The sequence below is a fragment of the Chiloscyllium punctatum genome, chromosome 3, assembly GCF_047496795.1.
Source record: "Chiloscyllium punctatum isolate Juve2018m chromosome 3, sChiPun1.3, whole genome shotgun sequence".
Classification (NCBI taxonomy): Eukaryota; Metazoa; Chordata; class Chondrichthyes; order Orectolobiformes; family Hemiscylliidae; genus Chiloscyllium; species Chiloscyllium punctatum.
In genome coordinates this window covers 12,746,458-12,774,432 of record NC_092741.1, presented here as the reverse complement: position 1 = coordinate 12,774,432, position 27,975 = coordinate 12,746,458, and the positions used below count along the sequence as shown (strand labels likewise).

General features: G+C 46.9%; 1 protein-coding gene across 1 annotated transcript in view; it reads right to left on the bottom strand.

Annotated features, from left to right (window-relative positions):
* Positions 1 to 27,975, bottom strand: part of abcc10 (ATP-binding cassette, sub-family C (CFTR/MRP), member 10) — a 306,950-nt gene that overhangs the window by 47,625 nt on the left and 231,350 nt on the right. Inside the window, exons 12-14 of the mRNA XM_072548805.1 lie at positions 23,740 to 23,940; positions 15,521 to 15,644; positions 8,398 to 8,569 (exon numbers count right to left, since the gene is read on the bottom strand). Of these exons, the coding sequence (XP_072404906.1) occupies positions 8,398 to 8,569; positions 15,521 to 15,644; positions 23,740 to 23,940 (497 nt within the window). The remainder of the gene's footprint in view (positions 1 to 8,397; positions 8,570 to 15,520; positions 15,645 to 23,739; positions 23,941 to 27,975) is intronic.

Here is a 27,975-nt window from a genome sequence, read left to right as displayed (position 1 = left end):
TCAGCCCACACACAATCTACACCCCATCAGCTCACAGTCAATTAGCTATCAGTTCACACACAATCTACACATCAGCTCACAGTAAATTAGCCATCCGCCCAAATGTAATCTATACCCCTTTAGCTCACAATTAGCTGTCAGCCCACAGACAATCTACACCCCATCCGCCTGTAATCAATTAGCTATCAGCCCATAGACAATCTACACCCCATCCGCCTGTAAGCCCACACACAATCTACACCCCATCCGCCTGTAATCAATTAGCTGTCAGCCCACAGACAATCTACACCCCATCCGCCTGTCACCTATTCACACCCATCAGCTCATGATTCGTTACATTACGTTGCAGAAGTGGGGCTGGAGGGCATGGATTGTCCATGTCTCACCTTGTGCCAACTTTCTCTTTCAAACACTCAACTAAACTTGCTGGATATGCTATGAAATCTGAAAAGAACTGCAGATGCTGTAAATCAGAGACAAAAACAGAAGTTGCTGGAAAAGCTCAGCAGGTCCGAAGAAATCAGAGTCAACGGTGTGTGTCCAGTGACCCTTCCCTAGAACCGGTGGGAGTTTGGAAAATATTGCTTTATGTGCAGAAGATAGGGTGGGGAAGGGGGTAAGGAGTAAACAACAGGTGGGGTTAGTGCTCTGAGAGAAGAGCGGTTCAACAGACAAAGGAGTGGATCATGATCTGGCTCAGAGACTCTCTCAGTATTGATGGAGGCGGCTCAAGGCCAACAATGAATGGTGTGTAATAGCAGGCTATGTGATAGCCAGGCCAAGCTGGGGAGGTTCGGGGAACAACACAGGGGAGCTCAAGCCTGTAAGTTATTGAACTGGACATAGAGTGCAGAGAGCTGCAGGGTCCCCAAGCGGAAAATGAGGTGTTTAACTTCCAGCTTGCACTGAGCTTCACTGCAGCAAGCCTGAGACAGAAATGTTGGCCAGGGAACAGGGTGGGGTGTTAACGTAGCAGGTCTTATTTGCAAACAGAACATGATGTTCTGCAAAGCGGTCACCCAGTCTTCACTTCATTTCCCAAATGTAGAGGAGACCACGTTGTGAGCAGCAAATGCAGTCAACTAGATTGAGTGAAGTACAGGTCAACTGCTGCTTCACCTGGAAGGTGTGGGCACTCGGATCCTGTCCACAAGCATCCTCCTCACAGAAAGGGTTGGCCCACCCAAGGACACAACAGGGTGGATGGACGTGTGGGGGTGGGGGTGTCTGTGTGTGTTTGGGTGTGGGTGTGGGTGTGGGTGTGGAGCCAGAACAGGTTGGTAAGGACCTAAGTAAACACTATGTGTTGGGATTCACCAAAAAGAAGGAATTGGTGGAAGATGATCCCCAGGGAGGGGAGCATCGAGTTTCTAAGCCAAGTCGCTATTAAAAAGGAAGTGGTGCTGTGCAGCTTAAGAAGTATGAAGGTAGATAAGTCCCTGGGTCCTGATGGGATCTATCCCAAAATATTTAGGGAGGAAAGAGAACAAATTGCTGGAGCATTGACAGACATCTTTGTATCCTCCTTGGCCACAAGTGAGGTCCCAGAGGACTGGAGAATAACCGATGTTGTCTCCTTGTTTAAGAAGGGTAGCAGAGATAATCCAGAAAATTACAGCCCTTTGAGTCTGACGTCAGTGGGAGGGAAATTATTGGAAAAGATTCTCAGGGACAAGATCTATACACAGTTAGAAGCAAATTAACTTATTCGCGAGAAACAGCATAGTTTTGTGTGGGGAAGGTTGTGCCTCACTAATTTGATCTGGTATTTCGAAGAGGTGATGATTGATGAGGGAAAAGTGGTTGATGTTGTCTCCATGAACTTCAGTAAAGCCTTTGGTAAGGTGCCTCATGGCAGTCTGGTATAAAAGGTAAAGTCACACGGTATCAGGGTGAGCTGGTAAGATGGATACAGAACTGGCTTAATCATAAGAGACAGAGGGTAGCCAAGGAAAGATGGTTTTTGGAATGGAGGGCTGTGACAAGTGGTGTTCCACAGGGATCAATGCTGGGACCTCTGCTGTTCGTGGTCTACATTAATGACTTGCTTCCATTGGAAGGGGCATTGAGTACCAGGAGAGACAAATTATTTTGCAGCCTTTCAAAACTTTAGTTTGGCCACAGTTGGAATACTGTATACAGTTCTGGTCACCACACTACCAGGAGGATAAAAGAACAAAGAAAATTTACAGCCCAGGAACAGGCCCTTCGGCCCTCCAAGTCTAAGCCGATCCAAATGTACTGTCTAAACCTGTCGCCCAATTCCTAAGCATCGATATCCCTCTGCTCCCCACCTACTCATACATCTGTCCAGACACATCTTAAACGAATCTACCGTGTCTGCCTCTACCACCTCTGCTGGCAACGCGTTCCAGGCACTTAGCATGCTCTGTGTAAAGTACTTGCCACGTATATCCCCTTAAACGTTTCACCTCTCACCTTGAACACGTGAACCCTCGCCCTGGGAAAAAGCTCTATCCACCTTGTCCATACCCTTCATGATTTTGTAGACCACAATCAGGTCCCCCCTCAATTTCCTTTTCTCTAATGAAAACAAACCTAACTTACTCAACCTCTCTTCATAGCTAGCACCTTCCATACCAGGCAACATCCTCTTAAACCTTCTCTGCACCCTCTCCAAAGCGACACCACCCTTTTGGTAATGTGGCGACCAGAACTGTAAACAGTATTCTAAATGCAGCCGAACCAAAGTCTTGTACAGTTTTAACATGACCTACCAGCTCTTACACTCAATACCTCGTCTGATGAAGGCAAGCATACCATATGCCTTCTTGACCACTCTATCCACCTGTGCAGCAACCTTCAGGGTACAATGGACCTGAACTCCCATTAGGATGCGAATGCTATAGAGAGGGTACAGAATAGGTTTACCAGGATGTCGCCTGGTATGGGGATTTTAGCTGGGTAGACTGGGTTTGTTTTCACTGGAACACAGGAGATTGAGGGGCAACTTGATCGAAGTTTATAAAGTTGTGAATGGCATGGATAGAGTGGAGAGTATGAGGCTTTTTCCCAGGGTGGGAAGGGTCAATCACTCAGGGAACACAGGTTCAAGGTGCAAGAGGGGAAGTTTAAAAGAGATATATGAGGCAAGTTTTTCACATAAAATGTGGTGAGTACCTGGAATGCACTGCCAGAGGAGGTGGTGGAACCAGCCACAACAGCAGCATTCAAGACTCCTGGACAAATGCATGAATGGGAAGGATTCTGTATATGGATTCTGTATGAAGACAGTTTCAGGATGGAAGGGCAAAATGTTTTAGAGCAGGCTTGAAGGGCTGAAGGGCCTGTGCCTGTGCTGTATTGTTCTTTGTTCTACCTGCACTTCACACAATGTTGTCGAATGCATTCGCTGCTCACACTGTCGTCCCCTCTACATTTGGGAAATGCAGCATATACTGGGTGACTGCTTCATACAACAGTTGCATTCTGTTTGCAAAACAGACCCTGAACATGAATTTTGATTTCTCTCCACACATGCTGCCAGACCTGCTGAGCTTTTGCAACAATTCCTGTTCTTGTAGCTGGAAATATTTTTCTTTCCAGGGAGTCAAGCTGCCTGTACAGAATTGTATGTTGGTTTTCTAACTGCTTTAGGATACCTCCTCAAGATTAGTGTCAAGGGGTAATGGTGGGGAAGTATTCGTGTCATTGGTGGAATAACTCAGAAGCTCTGGATTAGTGGTGCTGGAAGAGCACAGCAGTTCAGGCAGCATCCGAGAAGCAGTAAAATCGACGTTTCGGGCAAAAGCCCTTCATCAGGAATAAAGGCAGAGAGCCTGAAGGGTGAAGGGCAAAAGTCGATTTTACTGTTCCTCGGATGCTGCCTGAACTGCTGTGCTCTTCCAGCACCACTAATCCAGAATCTGGTTTCCAGCATCTGCAGTCATTGTTTTTACCTAACTCAGAAGCTCTGCCTAATTGCTTAGAGACAGGGGTTCACTGAATAAATCTGGAACTAAATGCTAGTCTGTGCAACAGTGACCATGAAACTGTCGACAATTGTTGTAAAAACACATTCAGGAGAAACAACAGAGTTGTCACAAAGAAATTCTTTCTCCACATTGGGGATGGCATCTAAACCCCGGAGGTGAACTTCTCAGGAGTGAAAGTAACAATCGTCCCTTCTCACAAAGGGGAAGAGATTGGGGAACTCAATTCCATAAAGGGTCACTGATTCCGGATCATCTGTTTATTGAAAAGCTGTGCTGAAAGATTTACTTTCTAACCACAAATTATGAAGGAAGGCAGCAATCGGCTGCAGATAAGTTCAGTGAATAAGACAAACGCTCCGTGTTAAATCATTTTGATAGCTATCCCCGAGATTGTGCCTATTTTAGTCCCCTTTGAGTTGTTCCTTCACCTATTGCTAACTCTGTTGGATGAACTACTTTGACAGGGGTTCGGGAACCGAAGAGGAGGCTCTGAGTTAGCTCGACTGGGTGAAGCCTTAAGGAGAAAGGCAATCAAGATAGTAAACAAAAAGCAAGCAGCAGCTGCACGGTGTCACACTGAGCTGAGTGAAAAAGTGATCAACTTTAAAAACAAAGCTTCTTCTGGTGGGGGTGTCAGGATTCAAAAGGAAGGGATAAATACTAGCATAAGGGCACTTTACTGGAATGCTCGCATCATACAAAACAAGGTCACTGAGTGGATGGCACAGATCATCGTGAATAGATCTGGTTTACTGGCCATTCCAGAGATATGGATACAAGGTGGTCATAACTGGGAGTTAAATATCCAGGTGTATCAGACTATTCAGAAGGACAGGGAGATGGGGTAGCTTTGATATTTAAGGATGACACCAGGGTGATAGTGAGAGATGACATAGCTTCTATGAAGAAAAAGGTTGAATTAATGTGAGTGGAAATTAGAAATAGTATGGGGAGAAAGTGCCTGATAGGTGTAGTCTATGGGCCACTAAATAATAACACCATAGTGGGACGGACAACAAACAAAGAAATAACTGATGAATGTAAAAATGGTAGAACAACCAATGTGGGGGATTTTAATCTGCAAAGCAATTGATCAAACTGAGTTGAAGACAGTCCTGAAGAGCAGTTCATCGAGTGTATCAATGATAGTTTCCTTGAACAGTATGTAACGGAACCGAAGAGGGAGCAAGCTTTCCGAGATCTAGTCCTGTGTAATGACATAGGACGAAGTGATGATCTTAAAGAAAGGGATTTTCTCAGAAGGAACAATCACATTGTGGTTAAATTTAAAATACAGATGGAAGGTGAGAGGTAAAATCCAAATCCAGTGTCCTTTGCTCAAACAAAGGAGACTGCCATGGGATGAAGGAGGAGTTGACTAACGTAGACTGGGAGCAAAGATTATACAGTGGGACAATTGAGGAACAGTGAAGTAATTTTTCATAGTTGAGGGTGCTGGAAAAGCACAGCAGGTCATGCAGCAACCGAGGAGCAGGAGAATCAACGTTTTGGGCAAAAGACCTTTATCGGGAATGAGGCAGGAGCCTCCAGGGTGGAGAGATAAATGGGAGTGGGGTGGGACAGGGGAAGGTAGCTGAGAGTGCAATAGGTGGATGGAGGTGGGTGTGAAGGTGATAGGTCAGGGAGGAGGGTGGAGCAGATAGGTGGGAAGGAAGATGGACAGGTCACGAGGGTGGTGCCAAGTTGGAAAGTTTGAACTGTCCGACCTGTCCATCTTCCTTCCCACCTATCCACTCCACCCTCCTCCCTGACCTATCACCTTCACACCCACTTCTATCCACCTATTGCACTCTCAGCTACCTTCCCCCAGGCCCATTCCCCTCCCATTTATCTCTCCACCCCCTCATCCCGGATTAAGGGCTTTTGCCTGAAACCTCGATTTTCCTGCTCCTTGGATGCTGCCTAACCTGCTGTGCTTTTCCAGCACCACAGTCTCAACTCTAATCTCCAGCATCTGCAGTCCTGACTTCTGCCTTGTTGATTTTTCATAGTGCTCGGCAAAAGTATATACCAATGAGAAGAAAGGATTGCAGGAAAAGGGATAATCAGCCATGGATAACAAAGGAAATAAAGGAGGGTATCAAACTGAAAGCAAATGGATACAAAGTGACAAAGATTAGGGGAAACTAGGAGACTGGAAAATCCTTCAAGGCCAACAAAAAACTATAAAGAAAAGTCAGATGGATTATGAGAGTAAATTAGCTCAGAATATAAAAACAGATAGCAAATGTTTCTGCAATTGGTCCTTTACAGGATGAGGAGAAGGATTTAACAATGGGAAATAAGGAAATGGCCGAGGCAATGAATAGATATTTTGTGTTGTCTTCACAGTGGAAGACCAACATCATATGCCAATAATTAAGGATAAGGAGACTATGGCAGGTGAGGAACTCAAAATTATCATTCTCACTAAAGAGGTAGCGTTTGCCAAGCTAATGGGGCTAAAGGATAGACATGTCTTCTGGCCCAGATGGAATGCATCCCAGTGTACTAAAAAACAAATAGCAAATGCATTCATAGTAAGTTACCAAAAGTCGCTAGACTCTGGGGCAGTTCCGGCAGATTGGAAAACAGCAAATGTGACGCCACTGTTTAAAAAGGGAGATAGACAAAAGGCAGGTAACAATCAGCCCATTAGCTTCACCTACTGAGCGGAGAAAATGCTTGAATCTATAATCAAGGAAAAAATAGCGTGACATCTGGACAGAAATTGTCACATCAGGCAGATGCAGCATGGGTTCATGAAAGGCAGGTCATGCTAAGTAATTTACTGGAATTCTTTGAGGACATTACAAGTGCGACGGACAACAGGGAACCAGAGAATATGGTGTATCTGGATTTCCAGAAGGCATTCAACAAGGTGTCACACAAAAGGCTGCTCCATAGGAGAAAAGTGCATGGTATTACAGGTAATTACAGGTCAACAAGCAGAAAGTAAAGAGTGGGGATAAATGGATGTTTTTCTGGTTGGCGATGAATGGCTAGTGGTGTGCCTCAAGGATCAGTGTTGGGACTGCAATTGTTTACAATTGACATAAGACAATTTAGAGTCAGGGACCAGGTATATTGTGTCAAGAGGGCATTAGGATGAGTGACAGAATAAAGTGTGTAAAGGACAGTGAAAGTCTTCAGAGGGATAGAGAGAGGTTAAGTGAATGGGCAAGAGTCTGGCAGATGGAGTACAATCATCCATTTTGATAGGAATAACCACAAAGTGGACTATTATTTAAATGGTGAAAAATTGCAGCATGCTGTGCAGAGGGACCGGGGTGTCCTTGTGCATGAATCACAGCTATTAAGGAGGCAAATGGGATGGAGTTGTAAAACAGGGAGATTATGGTGCAGCTGTACAGGGTGCTGATGAGGCCACACTTGGAGTACTGCGTGCAAGTTTGGTCTCCTTTTTAAGAAAGGATGTACTGGCACTGGAGGGGGTGTAGAGGAGGGTCACGAGATTGATTCTTGAATTGAGAAGGTTGACTTAGGAGGACAGACTGAGTAGACTGGGACTGTACTCATCCAAATTTCTAAGAATGTAGAATCATATAAAATGAGGAATGGGATAGGGTCGAAGCAGGGAGGTTGTTTCCACTGCTGGATGAACTCGAACCAGGGGGCATAGCCTCAAAATAAGGGGGAGCAGGTTTAGGGCTGAGTGGAGGAGGAATTCCTTTACCCAAAGAGTTGGGAACCTGTGGAATTCCTTGCCCAGGGAAGCAGTTGACCTACCTTATTGAATGTTTTTAAGACAAACCTAGATAGATTTTTGAACAGGAAAGGAATTTTTATTAGATTAGATTACTTACAGTGTGGAAACAGGCCCTTCGGCCCAACAAGTCCACACTGCCCCGCCGAAGCGCAACCCGCCCATACCCCTACATTTACCCCTTACCTAAGGCTACGGGCAATTTAGCATGGCCAATTCACCTGACCTGCACATCTTTGGACTGTGGGAGGAAACCGGAGCACCCGGAGGAAACCCACGCAGACACAGGGAGAACGTGCAAACTCCACACAGTCAGTCACCTGAGGCGGGAATTGAACCCAGGTCTCTGGCGCTGTGAGGCAGCAGTGCTAACCACTGTGCCACCGTGCCGCCCCAGATTCTGGGTTGTGTGGAGCCAAGTCCATGAAAACATCGGTCACGATCTTATTGAATGGCAGATGGCCTACTCCTGCTCCTGGTTTTTATGTCATCCGATGCCTGCAATCGAAAGGTTTACGGCATGGCCTCTGAAAGCATCCTTGCCAGAACAGTGACTGCACTGAAGCCTTGTGCTCAACTACATGCAGACCACCAGACTGAATACAGTGGTCACCTCTGGGAGGGTGGCCTACCTCCCTTGTGTATAGTAGTAAGGTATACAGATTAAACTTGGAAACCTTTGGAACCCTAGGAAACCTGGGATAAGCCACTAACCTTCAGCACCCGAAGCAGAAGTTTATTATGAATAATCACTGCGGCACAAATTGCTCCATAGGCGAACAGAAAGGCTCGGGCTGCAGTGAATACTGTGTTTATGGCAGCAATGCAGCCATAGACGGTGAGAAAGAACTTGAGTTGTGGTGAAACCTTTCCTTTAGACTGAGACCTGTCAATATAAATGGAGTGTGTTAGACATCAGGGCCATAACCACTGATTTCACAGTAAGTATGCCATTACATGTCAGCCTAATCAATTCTCTCAGGAACATTCTAGAATTAGGCATATGTTTTCAATTATCTGCCCTGACATTAAATGTACCACACAGAAAATAATTTGATATCCAACAGTCCATTATAATTTAACTATTAACATCCAGTGTCAACTCTACCAAGCAATGATCTACCCTAGTCGCGAGGGTGGTGCTGGAAAAGCACAGCAGGTCAGGCAGTATCTAGAAGCAGGATAATTGATGTTTCGACCATAAGCCCTTCATCAGGGATGATCCACCCTAGACAAATCCAACTGACAGGCAGACATGTGGCAGATCAAATTTAATGCCAGCAAAGTTCACATTTTGTCTATCACTAGGACTAAATATGAAGCAGTGCATTTTGTTCAAAACAGGGACAGGAAGATCGCAGGATGCATCTGCATAAAGCATTGAAGATAGCAAGGCTGACTGAGAAAATAGGTCATAAAGCATATGAGATCCAGCGTGAAAATGCAAGGAGGTTATGATATACTTCTATAAAGCAGTTCAGAAGGATGAGGGAGATCGAATTGAAACTTAACGAATATTGAATGGATGTTGGGAAGATGTTTCCATTTGTCTTGACTGGAGTCATGATTCATTTCTGAGCACCACCCATTCAGGAGGAGAAGATGTAGGTTCGGGCATGTCTGAGAACAACTGACTTCGTCATTAAATACACACAACCTTGTTTTGTGGACAAATAAGCCCATTAGACATAGGAGCCCACCGAGTCTGCTCTGTCACTCAATCAGGGCTGATAAGTTTCTCAACCCCATTCTCCCACTTTGTCCTCATGACTCTCGATCCCTTTGACAATCAAGAACCAATCTCTCTCAGTCTTACATATACTCAATGACCTGGCCTCCACAGCCTTCTGTGGCAATTAATTCCATAGATTCCCCACTATCTGGTTGAAGAAGTTTCTCCTTATCTCCATTCTTTACTCTAAGACTGTGCCCTCAGGTCCTCGTCTCGCTGAAAAATGGAAACATCTTCCCAACATCCACTCTGTCCAGACCGTTCAGTATTCATTAAGTTTCAAGTAGATCCCCCTCATCCTTCTAAACTCCATCAAGTACAGACACAGAGTCCTCAAACATTCCTCATATGTTAGGCTTTCCATTCCTGGGACCATTCTCGTGAACCTCCTCTGAACATACTCCAGGACCAGTACATCCTTCCTGAGATATGAGGCCCGTAACTGTGCACAATATTTCAAATGTGGTCTGACTAGAGCCTTATAGAGCCTCAGAAATACATCCTTGCTTTTATATTCAAGTCGTCTCAAAATAAATGTCATCATTGTATTTGCCTTCCTAACTACTGACTCAAACTGCAAGTGTACCTTGCGAGAATCCTGGAGTAGAACTCCCAAGTCTCTTTGCACTTCAGAATTTTCTCCCCATTTTGAAAATAGTCCATGCCTCTGTCCTTCCTATCAAAGTGTATTACCTTACACTTTCCCATGTTGTACTCCATCTGCCACTTGTGTGCCCATTCTCCTAACCTGTTCAAATCCTTCTGCAGCCTCCCTGTCTCCTCAATGCTACCTGTCCCTCTACCTATCTCTGTATCATCTGCAAATTTAGCCAGAGTACCCTCAGCTCCTTCATCTAGATCATTAATGTATAAAGTGAAAAGTTGTGTTCCCAATACTGAGCTTTGTGGGATACCACTTGCCATCGGCTGCCATCCTGAGAAGGACTCTTTTACTTTCTGCCAGACAGCCAAGCTCCTGTGCATTCTAGCAGCTTGCCTCTAACACCATGGGCCCTTGTCTAACTCAGTAGCCTCCTGTGCAGCACCTTGTTTAAAGGTCAGCCAGCAGAGTACAGTAGCTGAGGTTACTCACAAGCTGAAGAGATATCATTGGAGCAGCAATAATGCTTTCATGCATGTGCTCGGCAGTAGAAGAATATACAGATAAGGATCAAGGCCATTCGGCCCTTCATACCAGCTCTGCCATTCAATAAAGTCATGGCTGATCTGATTTTAGCCTCAACTCTGTATTCCTACATGTCTCCTGATAATTTTTCATTCTCTTGGTCATCGTGAACCCAGCAACCTCTGCCTTTGAAATTCTTCCACAACAGGAAACAGCCTTTCAACATCCACCCAGTCAAGGATTTCACATGCTTCAATTAAGTCACTTCTAACTCTTCTAAACTTCACAGGATACAGGCCTAGCCTGCCTAGCTTTTCCCTGGAAGACAACCCTCTCATTCCAGGCATTAGTCAAGTCAACTTTCTCTGCACTGTTTCCAAGACATTCACAGCCTTCCGTGACCAACATTGTGACCCATACTGTTCTCAGTTTGCCAAATGTTATCTCATCAATTCCCTGAATAACCTCGCTACTCTTGCATTTGATTCCCCTCACAATAAACTATCGTACTGAATCAGCTTTCCTGATTACTCTGTACCTGTACACTAACCTTCTTTGTTTCATGCACGTGGACATGCACATCTCTCTGCATCTCTGAGAAACCCCGCACCATTTTGATAATAAAAGTTTCTTTTTTATTCTTTTTGCCAAAACGGATGAGTTCACACTTTCCCACATGGCATATCTTTTCCCAGATCTTTGCCCACTCAATAAACCCACTGATATACACTTGCTGACTCCTTCTGTGTTCTTCATACCTCACATTCCCACCTGTCATCAGCAAATTCATCTGTCATAGCACAGCCTCTTCATCCAAATCATCTGGACAAATTCTGAAGCATTAGGGGCCTAATACCATCACCTCTGGCACAGAACTCGAGGGCATAGGCTTAGGGTGAGAGGGGAAAGATATAAAAGAGACCTGAGGGGCAACTTTTTCACACAGAGGGTGGTACGTGTATAGAATGAGCTGCCAGAGGATGTGGTGGAGGCTGGTACAGTTGCAACATTTAAAAGGCATTTGGATGGGTATATGAATAGGAAGGGTTTGGAGGGATATGGGCCGGGTGCTGGCAGGTAGGACGAGATTGGGTCGGGATACCTGGTCAGCATGGACAGGTTGGACCGAAGGGTCTGTTTCTGTGCTGTAGATCTCTATGACTCTAAGCAACAATTAGTCTGTTAACTCTTTTCTTGTTAAAATATCTGAAGAAATATTTCCTATCTGTTTTTCTACCTCTGGCTATCTTTCACTCACTAATTATTCTGGCCTTAACAATCTTTTAATAATTCTTGTTTTCTTCTAATTTCCTTATCTAATGTTTCACACTACCCCTATCCTTGCGCAATTCCAACTCTTCTCCTTGAGCTTGTTAATTGACATTGAATTGTTTACTTCACTAGTTACATGGTTTCAGTGAAGTGATCTCAGACCAATCAGCTCGAAATCCTCAAGCACAGACGACACAAGGGTAGAAAATCAAACTGGACATATTTGGGATGACTTGATACACATAGATGAACAGATATATGTATCTAACTGCCGAGCTGATTTCGAACCAACACGATGGATATAGTTCGACTTGTTATCGTACTCTTTAGGAAGGAACTCCAAAATGTCACCATGTTTCCGTGCTGTACACCGCTATGACTCAATAACTCTATGACTCTAAAAACGTGTTCAGCTCGATCAAATCCATTATGAGTAAAGGCACTGAAGTTAACTACTGGAATGATACACAAATTGTTGTTATGAACTTTTGCTTTCTTACAGAAGGGACGGAGCTCGGAAAAACCGAGGAGCAATAACATGTCAACGTGTTACAATACTGGGAACAAAACAAAAGGTGATTCCACGCTCTGCATTCACCGCACCCCCCCGCGCCAAGGGCATGTTCCACACTCCGCATTCACACCCCGCGCCAAGGGTACGTTCCGCATTCACCCCCCCGCGTCGAGGGCACGTTCCGCACTCCGCATTCACCCCCCCACTCCGTGCCAAGGGCACGTTCCACACTCCGCATTCACCCCCCGCGCACCAAGGGCACGTTCCGCACTCCGCATTCACCCCCCGCGCCAAGGGCACGTTCCGCACTCCGCATTCACACCCCGCGCCAAGGGTACGTTCCGCATTCACCCCCCCGCGTCGAGGGCACGTTCCACACTCCGCATTCACCCCCCCACTCCGTGCCAAGGGCACGTTCCACACTCCGCATTCACCCCCCGCGCACCAAGGGCACGTTCCGCACTCCGCATTCACCCCCCGCGCCAAGGGCACGTTCCACACTCCGCATTCACACCCCGTGCCAAGGGTACGTTCCGCATTCACCCCCCCGCGTCGAGGGCACGTTCCACACTCCGCATTCACCCCCCGCGCCAAGGGCATGTTCCGCACTCCGCATTCACCCCCCGCGCCAAGGGCACGTTCCGCACTCCGCATTCACCCCCCGCGCCAAGGGCATGTTCCGCACTCCGCATTCACCCCCCGCGCCAAGGGCACGTTCCGCACTCCGCATTCACCCCCCGCGCCAAGGACACATTCCACACTCCGCATTCATCCCCCCGCGCCAAGGGCACGTTCCGCGCTCCGCATTCACACCCTGCGCCAAGGGCACTTTCAGTGCTCCACATTCACCCCCACGCCGAGGGCACTTTCAGCGCTCCGTATTCATCCAAGCGGTGAGGCGACGTTCCGCGCTCCATATTCATCCCCGCGGTGAGGCGACGTTCCGCGCTCCATATTCATCCCCGCGGTGAGGCGACGTTCCGCGCTCCATATTCATCCCCGCGGTGAGGCGACGTGCCGTGCTCCGCATTCACCCCGGGGGTGAGGCGACGTTCCGCGCTCCGCATTCACCCCGGGGGTGAGGCGACGTTCCGCGCTCCGCATTCATCCCCGCGATGAGGGGATGTTCCGCGCTCCATATTCATCCCCGCGGTGAGGGGACGTTCCGCGCTCCGTATTCATCCCCGCGGTGAGGGGACGTTCCGCGCTCCGTATTCATCCCCGCGGTGAGGGGACATTCCGCGCTCCGTATTCATCCCCGCGGTGAGGGGACGTTCCGCGCTCCGTATTCATCCCCGCGGTGAGGGGACGTTCCGCGCTCCATATTCATCCCCGCGGTGAGGGGACGTTCCGCGCTCCGCATTCATCCCCGCGGTGAGGGAACGTTCCGCGCTCCGTATTCATCCCCGCGGTGAGGCCACGTTCCGCGCTCCGTATTCACCCCGCGGCGAGGGGACGTTCCGCGCTCCGTATTCATCCCCGCGGTGAGGCCACGTTCCACACTCCGTATTCATCCCCGCGTGAGGGGACGTTCCACGCTCCGTATTCATCCCCGCGGCGAGGGGACGTTCCGCGCTCCGTATTCATCCCCGCGGCGAGGGGACGTTCCGCGCTCCGTATTCATCCCCGCGGCGAGGGGACGTTCCGCGCTCCGTATTCATCCCCGCGGCGAGGGGACGTTCCGCGCTCCGTATTCATCCCCGCGGCGAGGGGACGTTCCGCGCTCCGTATTCATCCCCGCGGCGAGGGGACGTTCCGCGCTCCGCATTCATCTCCGCGGCGAGGGGACGTTCCGCGCTCCGCATTCATCTCCGCGGCGAGGGGACGTTCCGCGCTCCGTATTCATCCCCGCGGTGAGGGGACGTTCCGCGCTCCGTATTCACCCCGCGGCGAGGGGACGTTCCGCGCTCCGTATTCATCCCCGCGGCGAGGGGACGTTCCGCGCTCCGTATTCATCCCCGCGGCGAGGGGACGTTCCGCGCTCCGTATTCATCCCCGCGGCGAGGGGACGTTCCGCGCTCCGTATTCATCCCCGCGGCGAGGGGACGTTCCGCGCTCCGTATTCATCCCCGCGGCGAGGGGACGTTCCGCGCTCCGTATTCATCCCCGCGGCGAGGGGACGTTCCGCGCTCCGTATTCATCCCCGCGGCGAGGGGACGTTCCGCGCTCCGCATTCATCTCCGCGGCGAGGGGACGTTCCGCGCTCCGCATTCATCTCCGCGGCGAGGGGACGTTCCGCGCTCCGTATTCATCCCCGCGGTGAGGGGACGTTCCGCGCTCCGCATTCATCTCCGCGGCGAGGGGACGTTCCGCGCTCCGTATTCATCCCCGCGGTGAGGGGACGTTCCGCGCTCCGTATTCATCCCCGCGGTGAGGCCACGTTCCGCGCTCCGTATTCATCCCCGCGGTGAGGGGACGTTCCGTGCTCCGCATTCATCCCCGCGGTGAGGGAACGTTCCGCGCTCTGTATTCATCCCCGTGATGAGGGGACGTTCCGCGCTCCGTATTCATCCCCGCGGTGAGGCCACATTCCGCGCTCTGTATTCATCTCCACGGTGAGGGGACGTTCCGCGCTCTGTATTCATCTCCGCGGTGAGGGGACGTTCCGCGCTCTGTATTCATCCCCGCGGCGAGAGGATGCTCCGCGCTCCGTATTCATCTCCACGGCGAGGGGACGTTCCATGCTCCGTATTCATCCCCGCGGCAAGGGGACGTTCCGCGCTCCGTATTCATCTCCACGGTGAGGGGACGCTCCGCGCTCCGTATCCATCCCCGCGGTGAGGGGACGTTCTGCACTCCATATTCATCCTCGCGATGAGGGTCGTTCCGCACTCCGTATTCATCCCCACGGTAAGGGGACGTTCCGCACTCCGTATTCATCCCTGCGGTGAGGGGACGTTCCGCGCTCCATATTCATCCTTGCGATGAGGGGTCATGTGATTGTGGTTAGTCACCCACCCATTGAGACGACATTCAGCACTTTATGTAAAGTCACACACTGAATGTACATTTGCCACACAGTGAAGGTATTTTTGCCTCTGTGTGACCTCTCAGTCCGAGCCAACATTTTGCATGATGTATTAATTCACACACACAGGATAATTACCTGCCTTTCTAAGCTATGAAGCAGAGATTCTGCACCTAACCAGACATTCAATAATTACACACACCACATTTTCGCATAGATACGTACCGAATGAAGCGCACTAATTGCCGTGCATAGACAGCTGCAGAAGGTCTGTTTTGTCCAGTTGCATTCTGATGCCCCATATGAGTGATCCAGTGAGAGAGCCACCAGTCAGACAAATTCCGAGAAGCTGTGGAAGCAGGAAGTTGAGATGTTACATCCACATTTCATTCAAACTAATCAAACGTCTGGGTTCCCTCCGGCACCAGAAAGATGCTGCAAGCTCTTCACTTGCTGGGTGTGGCTGCAGAGCAGCACCATTCGTGGGAGGAGCAGAAAGCATTCTCCAAACATTGCCTGTTTTATACACATTTGGCAACATCCCAATTTCGATGTGGCCTATTTTTGGAATGCTTTTAGAAATTCCAAATTCCTTTCATCATACTAGTTACCTCCTGAAAACCGTCACATTTGTAAAGAAAAAGGATTTCTTTTCCAGAGATCTGTTTAATCAGGTTCAGATTTCCAACATGAAGTGATAATATCAATGAACTCCACGTTCACACTCTGGGCACACAGGTTCCAAACAGAGCTCCTTGGGTGTATAAGGGATAAAAGAATGACGAGAATAAGGTTTGGGCCAATCAAGGACAGTCGTGGGAAAGGTTGTGCATGGAGTCAGAGGAGATATGGGAAGCGCTAAATGAATATTTGTCATCAGTATTCACACTGGAAAAAGACAATGTTGTCAAGGAGAATACTGAGAAACAGGCTACTAGACTGGATGGGATTGAGATTCACAGGGAGATGGGGTTAGAAATTTGGAAAGTGTGAAAATAGATAAATCCTCCGGGTTGGATGGGATTTATCCACCGATTCTCTGGGAAGCTAGCGAGGGAGATTGCACAGCCTGTGGCTTTGATCTTTATGTCATCATTGTCTCCAGGAATCGTGCCAGAAGTCTGGAGGTTAGCAAATGTTGTTCCCTTGTTCAAGACCTCCCTGGTAATTACAGACCAGTGAGCTTTACTTCGGTTGGGGGTGGAGTATTGGAAAAAGTTATGAGATAGGACTTATCTTCTCAAGAGGATTAAGTTAATTAGGGATAGTCAACACAGTTTTGTGAAGGGTAGGTCATGCCTCACAAACCTTATTGAGTTCTTTGAGAAGTGACCAAACAGGTAAATAAGGGTAAAGTAGTTGATGTGGTGTATATGGATTTTAGAAAGGCATTTGATAAGGTTCCCCACGGTGGGCTATTGAACAAAACCCAGAGGTATGGGATTGAGGGTGATTTAGCAGTTTGGATCAGAAATTGGCTAGCTGAAAGAAGACAGAGGGTGGTGGTTGATGGAAAATGTTCGTCCTGCAGTTCAGTTACTAGTGGAGTACTGCAAGGATCTGTTTTGAGGTCACTGCTGTTTGTCATTTTTATAAACGATCTAGATGAAGGCATAGAAGGATGGGTTAGTAAATTTGCGGATGACACTCAGATTGGTAGAATTGTGGACAGTGCCAATGGATGTTGCAGGTTACAGAGGAACATACATAAGCTGCAGAGCTGAGCTGAGAGGTGGCAAATGAAGTCTAATGTGGAAAAGTGTGAGGTGATTCACTTTGGAAGGTCTAACAGGAATACAGAGTACAAGGCAAATGGTAAGATTCTTGGTAGTGTAGATGAGCAGAGAGATCTCGGTGTCCATGTACATAAATCCCTCAAAGTTGCCACCAGGTTGACAGGGTTGTTAAGAAGGCATTTGGTGTGTTCGCTTTTATTGGTAGAGGGATTGAGTTTTGGAACCATGAGATCATGCTGCAGCTGTACAAAACTGTGGTGTGGCCGCACTTGGAGTATTGTGTACAGTTGTGGTCACTGCATTTGAGTAAGAATGTAGAAGCTTTGGAAAGGGTTCAGACGAGAATTACCAGGATGTTGCCTGGTATGTAGAGAACGTCTTATGAGGAAAGGTTGAGGGCACTTGAGGCTGTTTTCGTTTGAGAGAAGAAGGTTGAAAGGTAACTTAATTCAGACAAATGAGATAATCAGAGGGTTAGATAGGGTGGACAGTGAGAGCCTTTTTCCTTGGATGGCATTGGCTAGCACAAGGGGGCATCGCTTTAAATTGAGGTGTGATAGATATAGGACAGATGTCAGAGGTAATGTCCTTACTCAGAGAGTAGTAGGGGCGTGGAACACACTGTCTGCAACAGTAGTAGACTCGCCAACTTTAAGGGCATTTAAATGGTCTTTGGACTGGCATACGGACGGGAATGGAATAGTGTCGGTTGGATGGGCTTCAGATTGGTTTCACTGATCAGCACAACATCAAGGGCCGAAGGGCCTGTACTGTGCTGTAATGTTCGATGGAATACATATATCTGGAATTTAAAGCTATTCCCCTCATGGTTACCATGAAACAGTGACCAATTGGTGTGAATTAGTCTGCTATTGGCTACATTCAAACAAGAGTAGCATCAAGCAGCCTGAACAAAACTGGAATCAGAGGGCATACTCTCCCAAAGTGACACATAGGAAGATGGTGGTGCTTGTTGCAAGTCAGGCTTCTCAGCTCCAGGACATCTCTGCAGCTCGTGTCTGGGTCCAACCATCTTCAGCTGCTTCATCAATGACCTTCCCTCCATCAGAAGGTCAGAATGGGGACGTTCACCGATGATTGCAACTCCTCAGACATTGAAGCAGCCCAGGTTTAAATGCAACACGATATGGACAATATCCAGGCTGGGGCAGACAAGTGCAAGTAACATTCAAGCTGCAGAAATGCTCGGCCTGACAATCTCCAATCAGAGACAATCTAAGCACAACCCTCTGACATTAAATGGTATTACCACACCGACTCCTTCACGAGCAACATCCTTGGGGTTACCATTGCCTTAACTTGCTCGATTATATGACGTGTAGGTGATGGTCAAGTGGCACTATCACTAGACTGTTCATGCAGAGACCTTGAAATGTTCTGGTGACTTGGGTTTGACTCCTGCCATGGCAGATGGTGGAATGTGAATTCCATAAATAATTGGAAATCAGAGTCTAATGTTGATGCTCAGAAAAACCCCACATCCTGTGAATGAATAAAAAAATAAACAGTGGCTATTGGAGCAGGTCAGAAATGAGAAATACTGCAGCGAGTAACTCTCCTGCTGTCTCCCTAAAGCCTGTCCACCATCTACAAGGCACAATACTCCTCATCGGCCTCGATGAGTGCAGCTCCAACAATAGTGCAGAAGCTTGACACCATCGAGCACAGAGTAATCTGCTTGACTGGCACCACATCCACAAACATCCACACCCTCCACAATCAACGCTCAGTTACAGCAGTAGTGTACTATCTTCAAGAGGCACTGCAGAAATTCACCAAAGATCCTCAGACAGCATCTTCGAAACTCATGACCACTTCCACCCAAAAGTGTAAAGTCATAAGTCACACAACAGCAGGTTGTAGTCCAGGAGTTTTATTTAAAATCACAAGCTTTGACAGCACTGCTCCTTCAGTGGGTGGAGTTTAGAAGGACAAGGACAAGGGCAGCAGGCACATGGATATACCACCCCCTGCAAATTCTCCTCCAAGCCACTCAGCACCCTGACTTGAAAACATATCGGCGGTCCTTCACTGTTGCTCCCTCAAAATCCCTGAAGACCCTCGCAACAGCAAGTGGACTGCAACTCACGATTCTCAAGAAGGCAGCTCACTATGTTCTTCTCAAGAGCAATGAGGGATGAACAATAAAAATACTGGCCAGCCAGCAACACCTCCACCTTACAAATGTATGCAAACCCAAGGGGCAGCTGTTGTAATTTAAATTAGTTAATAAACCTGGAATTGAAAGCTAGTCTCTGTAATGATGTCATGAAACCCCCATCAATCTTTCCAAGAACCCATTTGGTATCGCGATGTCCTTTGGGGAAGGAAATCATTCAATCAAACAATTGTGACTCTTTGATTCATCAAGTCTGCAATGGCAAAAATGACTTTGAATCTACTCTAATCCCATTAATTCAGCTCTTTTGTCCATGTTTGACCCAAGGCTGTAATGAGGTCAGGAGCTGACCCTGGTGGAACCCAAACTGGGTGTCACTGAGCAGGTTATTGCTGGGCAGGTGCTGCTTAATAGCACTGTGGATAACACCTTCCATCACTTTACTGATCATCGAGAGTAGACCGCAATTCAATGAGCCAGGTTGGATCTGTCCTGCTTTTTATGTGAAACACATACCTAGGCAATTTTCCACACTGAGGAGTAGATGCCAGTGTTGTAAATATTGCAATAACTTGGCTGGGGGAGCAGCAAATTCTGGAGCACAAGCCTTCAGTACTATTGCCAGAATGTTGTCAGAGTCAGGAGCCACTACACTAACCAGGTTTTCCAACCATTTACCGATATCACATGGAGTGAATCGAATTGGCTGAAAACCATAATTATGGGTTCCACTGGAGGAGGCCACTTTGATGGGTGGGTGCAGCTCCAACAACACTCAGGAAGCTTGTCCCCATCCAAGACCATACAGCCATTTGACTGGCACCCCTTCATCAACTCAGGGACAGCATGGTGGCTCAGTGGTTAACACTGCTACCTCACAGTGCCAGGGACCCAGGTTCAATTCCACCATCGGGCAACTGTCTGGAGTTTGCATATTCTCCCCGTGTCTGTGTGTGTCTCCTCCAAGTGCCCTGGGTTCCTTCCACAATCCAAAGATGTGCAGGTTAAATGAATTGCCTATGCTAAATTGCCCATAGTGTTCCCGGATGTGTAGGTTAGGTGCATTAGTCAGAGATAAATATCAGATAAGAGGGGAGGGGAATGGGTCTGTGTGGGATACTGTTCGGAGCGTCAGTGTGGACTTGTTGGTCCAAATGGCCTGTTTCCACACTGTCGGAATTCTAATTCTAAAAAAACTTCAATATCCACTCACTCCACCATGAATGTTCAGTGGCAGCACTGTGACCAATATGTCCTTGGTCAGCAGCTTCCAAACCCACAACCTGTGCAACCTGTGTGGGCGGCACGGTGGCACGGTGGCACAGTGGTTAGCACTGCTGCCTCACAGAGCTAGAGACCCGGGTTCAATTCCTGCCTCAGGTGACTGACTGTGTGGAGTTTGCACGTTCTCCCCGTGTCTGCGTGGGTTTCCTCCGGGTGCTCCGGTTTCCTCCCACAATCCAAAGATGTGCAGGTCAGGTGAATTGGTCATGCTGAGTTTCCCGTAGTGTTAGGTAAGGGGTAAATGTAGGGGTATGGGTGGGTTGCGCTTCGGCAGGGCAGTGTGGGCTTGTTGGGCCAAAGGGCCTTTTTCCACACTGTAAGTAATTTAATCTAATCTAATCTAGAAGGACACGGTGGGAACACCATGACCTTCAAGATCTCCACCAAAGCTATATACTACCCTGACTTGGAACAAGATCTCCATACCATCACTGTCAAATCCCTTCCCAAAGCAGCAGGACAAAAAGCCAGCTCAGCAACACCTCCACCATGGCAACTGGCAACAGATAAGAATGATCACTTTCAGCAGTGACACCCATGCCTCACAAAAGGACAAATGGAATATTGCCTTGTTTCTCACTATGTTAGCCAACGATTGCCTGTTTCCTCTTTGTCCTTTCCTCGGTAGTACCTAATGTTTGTTTCTTTTCCATCTTTAGGAATGGTCAAGGGGAGGGGCCTTAGCTTAGTTGGGAGGATGACTAGCTAGCTTGTGATGCAGGATAACGCCAACAGCACAGGTTCCATTCTCATACTGGATGAAGTCATTTTGTTCCACAGAGTCTCTATAATGGGGAATCAGGCCATTTGGCCCATCGAGTCCACAGTGACTCTCCGAAAAAGCATTCCTCCTAGAACCCATTCCTCCACCTTATCCCTGTGACTTTATAATCTTGCCTGGGGATTATGGGGAATTTAGCAAGGCTAATCCACCTCACCTGCACATCTTTAGTCTTTGGGAGGAAACCTACACAGAGACAGGGAGAATATGCAAACTCCACAGAGTCAGTCACCCGAGGCTGGAATCGAACCTGGGACCCTGGCACTCTGAGGCAGTAGTGCTACCCACTGAACCACCGTGCCGCCCCTTCAACTTCTCACCTCAGGCACAATGATCCTCAGGTTAAATCACAACCACTGCAGCACTTTGAACCTCTGGGACTATGCTGAATTTACCTTCACAATCTCAGGAATTCTAGAAAATTAAAATTGATCTACTCAGTGTAAAAATCCTCAGATTCAGGTCAGTTCCAGGATTTTTTTTTGTTCTTTGGTCCATTAATTTCTTTAGAAATTTCTTTATGCAAGTCTTCAAGGTCAGTCATGTCAGCACGATCTTCACGGATGTGGGCTATCACAACCAAGTCCAATCTGGTCCTCCCTTACCACATGTGGACATTCCAGAGGGGGTGAATTGGTTTGGAATCAGCTCAGGTCACCTCATTGTTTTTCCATTTGAAGCTCAAGAACGCGAAGGTACTGCCCTCATGGTCAATCCAAACCCAAAGCAGCTTGAGCCTCAGCCAAACTGCCAAATTTGGAGACATAGAGTCACACTGCATAGAAACAAGCCCCTTCAGCCCACATGGAGTATGACAGCACCAGGTGCAACAAGGAAAACAAAAAATCCAGGAAATATTCAGCAGGTCGACAAGCACCTGAGGAGTTCATTTCTCAGGCTGATGGCCTCCTATCAGGAAGAAGCTTAAAAATACATAGATCAATGACTGTCATCAAAAAACAAACATGCAGAAACCAGAAATAAAGGGGCAGAGTTTGTGATCTGAAATTGTTGAATGTCACGCGAAGATGAGACAGCTTGCAAATTGAACAGTTTTTTGTGAAGTTCCCTCAGGAGGTGTGGGCTGTGCCAGCATTTCCTGTCTATTCTCAGATACTCTCGAGAAGGTGGTGGTGAACTGTCTTCTCAAACTGCTTCAGCCCATGTGTTACATGTACACCAACAATGCCGATGTATCTGCTGCTATTACCCTTCAAGGTAGTAATGGTCATGGCTTTAGAAAGGGCTGTCTAAGAGGTCTCGGAGATTCCAGCACTCCATTTTGAAAATGGTACACTCTGCTGCGATCGAATGTCAATGATAGAGAACAGGGAAGTTGGTGGCAATCATGTCAGCAGTTTTGCCCTGGATGGTGTCAAGCTTCTTGAGGGTTGTTGGAACTAACCATCCAGGCAAGTGGGGAGTCATACTCCTGACTTACGCCTTGTAGATGACGCAGAGGTTTTAGGGAGTCAGGAAGTGAGTTACTCATTGCACAATTGCGAGCCTACAGCCTGCTCTTGCAGCCACTGTATTTCCATGGCTAGTCCAGTTAGGTTTGTGCTCAATGGAAATCACTAACATGTTGATAGTTGGGGTTTCAGCATTAGTAAATCCATGAAATCAGATGGATGATGTCTAGGTTTACTCTTGTTGGAGATGGTGATTGCCTGGCATTTCTGTTACACTTGTCATTGATATAACTCCCTATATTTAGTCTCATACAAGTTTACAGCATGGAAGACATCATTTGGTCCATGGTGTCCATATCAGTCAACAAAGGTCTGACAACACAAGTATATTCTCTAGCTCTTACTGCTTCAATGTTATCAGAAGTTCTGACTGAGACACCCTTTTATGGAGTGAATTCCAAACTCCCATCACTCCTTGAATGAAAAACATTCTCATCAACTCCCCTCCAGTCTTCAACCTTCCAGCAAGTCTGTGACAGATGGTTGTTAACCTCTCTCCGAATGGAGAAATTGCTTCCTATCCCCCACCCTATTTATTCCCCTGGTAACATAACAGACATCGATCAGATCCCCTCTCTACCTTCACTGCTCCAAAGCAAACAACCCAGTTTCCAGCTCAAACAGCATCCTGGGAAATCCTTTCTGCACCATCATGAGTGGAAAAAGGGTGTTCTTGCAATGTGGTGCTCAGAACTGCAAGCAGTCATTGAGTTGTGATTTTAAGCAGCAGTTTATACAGCTAATCATTTATCAGCCCAAGCTTGGATATTGGTCAGTCCCCTCTGGCCCACAATGACCAGGTTCAGGTCTCACCTGCTTGAGAGGTGCGTCATAAATTCACTGAACAGGTTGATTAAAAAATACAAGACCACATTGTGAGTGGTCAATACAACACACTAAACTAGAACAACCAATCAGGTGATGTTTAAAATGAAAACAGAAAATGCTAGCAATATGTGGAAATGAAGATGACTCTTCTACTACACTTTCCATATTACACATGCTCAAGGTGACCGCACTAAATCCTTTACCTTGCATCAGTAATAGAGAGACAAGTACAGAAAGTGCCAGCCATTTGCCAACCGACATCCAGTACGAACGGTACACTTTCAGTGATACTGCACCAACTTTCTTCACTTCCTCAGGCCCAATATGAACCTCCATTTGTTCTTCTCCAACTGGTGTCAGTTCCTCGGGTTCCTGGTCCTCTTCCTTTGGACTCTTGATGTCAGCTGAGTTGAAAGAGGACAGACAGGCTGAGTGCAAGAGTGACATTGCAGGCATCGTACCTCAAATGTGAAACAAAGATCAAAGCTGGATCATCAATGGGATAGATTCATACCTTGTGTGATCCAACAGGAATGCCACAGACCTAACAGAACCAGGGAACAGGTGATGGGAATATTTTTCAACAGAAATATATCAAACATTGGTGGACACAATAACAAAAAGTCACACAAACAGTACATAGACCAACCTTGGTTCTTTGAACCATGTTTATGCTTTTGTGTCAAGTCTTGGCTAGGAGGCTGTCACAACCATCAAGTTTTAAGATACAAACATTTTCTTGGGTTCAGTGTTTCTAGTTACTCCTAAAAGGGAACCTCACACCTCCAATGATAGAGGTACATCTCTTGTTAAGCAGTCATTCAGGGAGCAGAAGAGATCTTACGCACAGACCAACAACAAAGACATCACATTTGTCACAACAGGAAGCTCACTTGGCGCAATATTGACTGGACACATTCTCTGAAGTGAGGCAGTCTCAGACCAGCACCACTGTCTGTACAACATCTTGGCCTAGCAGGGGATTTTGATTAAGTAATGGATATGGACTGAAAGGTGTGGAACAAAAGAAATTAACATGTATTTTATATTTTCTAAATTTGGCCCCCAGATTTAGGTAATCAACAAGAATACATAGTCAGGATAAGAACATAATTGTGGATAAAGTAACGGAAAAGTGTTAGTAACAGGTCTTGGACCATCTGCAAAATTTCTGAATGATGGGTGGCACGGTGGCACAGTGGTTAGCACTGCTGCCTCACAGTGCCACAGACCCGGGTTCAATTCCCGCCTCAGGCGACTGACTGTGTGGAGTTTGCACGTTCTCCCCGTGTCTGCGTGGGTTTCCTCCGGGTGCTCCGGTTTCCTCCCACAGTCCAAAGATGTGCAGGTCAGGTGAATTGGCTATGCTAAATTGCCCGTAGTGTTAGGTAAGGAGTAAAATGTAGGGGTATGGGTGGGTTGCGCTTCCGCGGGGCGGTGTGGACTTGTTGGGCCGAAGGGCCTGTTTCCACACTGTAAGTAATCTAATCTAATCTAATCTAATCTAATAAGAAGAGGGATTTTGCAAATGATGAAATCAGAGTTATGTGTGCACATATGGAAATAATAGTTAAGAATACAGTAGCAGAAAACATGTGAAGGAATAGCGTGTGTTAGGAACATGCAGTAATCAAGAAAGAGGAGTTTAAGATTTTGCCAGATCAATCAAATAGTAAGTTACTGATTGCATTAGAATAGCTCGGAATTTGCTGCAGATGGTCAGTGAATATAAAGCAGCCGGGGTTAGTTTTTGGTAAAATTCTTAAGTTATAAGGCTCCAATTAGGGGAGGAAGAAAGTTAACTCTACATTTTTGAATATTTTCATTTCCACAGCTGAAATACTGTGAATAGTTTAGGCCCCTTATCGAAGAAAAGACACAATGGATTTTGGAGGGAGTCAGGAGAAGGTTCATGAGGCCATTGCCAGGTACATTCAAATAAGGAGCAAGAGTAGGCCACTTGGCCCATCAAGCCTGCTGCACCATTCAACAAGATCAGGGCTGATCTGACTTTAACCTCAACTTTACATTCCGATATTTCATGGACTTATGGTATTGTCTCTAAACAATAATCCAGAAACTCAGCGAATATTTTAGGGTTCGTGCTTAGAATCCAACCACAGGAGATGGTGGAACTTGAATTCAATTAAAGAAAAATGTGGAATTAAGAATATTCTGATGGCCATGAAACTGTTGCCAAGTGTTGAAAAGCCTCACCTGTACATTTAAGGTCCTGTTGGGAAGGGAATCTGCCGTTCTCACCGGGTCTGGCCTATGCTGTGGGCCTGGAGTTGCACAATGTGGTTAATTCTCAATTGCCCTCTGAAATGGTGGAGCAAGCCACTCAGTTCAAGGACAGCGAGGGACAGTGGATAAATAGTGGCCATTTGGTGATGCCCATACCCCACATGCAATTTATTTTAAAAATTCTTGCAGAACTCCAATATTCTTTCATCCCCTGACCAATCGATCTACCTCCCTCTGCCTTACAAATCTTTAACAATTCTACTTTTTGAGGAAGGGAATTCCAAAGACACACAATCCTTTGACAGACAAAATGCTTTCTCATCTCTGTTTTAAACGGCGAGCCTTATTTTTAAATTATGATCCTTCCTCTTAGATGCTCCCACAACAGGAAACATTTATTTCATATCCACCTGATCAGGATCTCATATGTTTCTATTTAGCCCCTTCTGACTATTTAAACTCCAAAGGATACAGGCTGAGCCGATCTAACCTTTCCTGATTGGACAATCCAGCCATTCCAGTTATTAGTCGAGTAAACATTCTCTGAACTGCTTCCAACACATTAACATCCTTTCCGAAGTACAGTGACCAGTGCTATACACAGTGCTCCACATGCAGTCTCACCATTCCCCTGTAGAACTGAAGCATAGCCTTCCTACTCCTGCATTCAATACTACTCAAAATAAAGCATAACATGCTACTTGTTTTCTTGATTACTTGCTGTGCCTTGAAGATGGTGAGGACTGTAGATGCTGGAAAGTCAGATTCCATAAGATGTCGAGCTGGAAAAAGCACAGCAGGTCAAGCAGAATCAGAGGAGCAGGAGAGTCAATGTTTCAGACAGGACCCTTCATCCGGACTTGCTGTACCTGCATATTGACCTGCTGTGATTCATGTACTGGGGCACCCAGACCTGTCGACATCTCCTTTCACCACTTAGAGAAGATGCTTCTTTTTATTCTTTCTGCCAAAATGGATAGTTTTACACTTTTCCAGTCCATTTGCAAGATTGTTTCCTCCTCACTAAACCTATCAAATACCCATTGTAGACTCCCTATGTCCTCTTCTCTACGCATTGACAGGAGCTGGTTGATGAGGCAAAGTTGAACTGACTGGGGTTTCGAACAATGAGAGGCAACCTTATTGAAACATAAAAGGTTCTGAGGGGGTTGAGAGGGTTAATGTGGAAAGATTGTTTTGCCTTGTGGGAGATTCTAGGACCCAGGAACATGATCTCAGAATAAGCTGAATCCCAGTCAGTACTGAGTTAGAGAGTCAGAGAGATGTACAGCATGGAAACAGACCCTTCAGTCCAACCCGACCAGATATCCCATCCCAATCTAGTCCCCCCTGCCAGCACCCGGCCCATATCCCTCCAAACCCTTCCTGTTCATATACCCATCCAAATGCCTCTTAAATATTGCAATTGTACCAGCCTCCACCACATCCTCTGGCAGCTCATTCCATAAACATACCACCCTCTGCGTGAAAAAGTTGCCCCTTAGGTCTCTTTTATATCTTTCCCCTCTCACCCTAAGCCTATGCCCTCTAGTTCTGGACTCCCCGACCCCAGGGAAAAGACTTATTTATCCTATCATGTCCCTCATAATTTTGTAAACCTCTATAAGGTCACCCCTCAGCCTCCGACGCTCCAGGGAAAACAGCCCCAGCCTGTTCAGCCTCTTCCTCTCGCTCAGATCCTCCAACCCTGGCAACATTCTTTCTCAACTCTTTCAAGTTTCACAACATCTTTCCGATAGGAAGGAGACCAGAATTGCACGCAATATTCCAACAGTGGCCTAACCAATGTCCTGTACAGCCGCAACATGACCTCCCAACTCCTGTACTCAATACTCTGACCAATAAAGGAAAGCATACCAAACGCCTTCTTCATTATCCTATCTACTTGCGACACCACTTTCAAGGAGTTATGAACCTGCACTCCAAGGTCTCTTTGTTCCCTAGGACCTTACCATTAAGTGTATAAGTCCTGCTAAGATTTGCTTTCCCAAAATGCAGCACCTCGCATTTATCTGAATTAAACTCCATCTGCCACTTCTCAGCCCGTTGGCCCATCTGCTCAAGATCCTGTTGTAATCTGAGGTAACCCTCTTCGCTGTCCACTACACCTCCAATTTTGGTGAGAAAAGGAGTGATTTCTTCACTGAGCAGGGGTGAATCTATGGAATTCT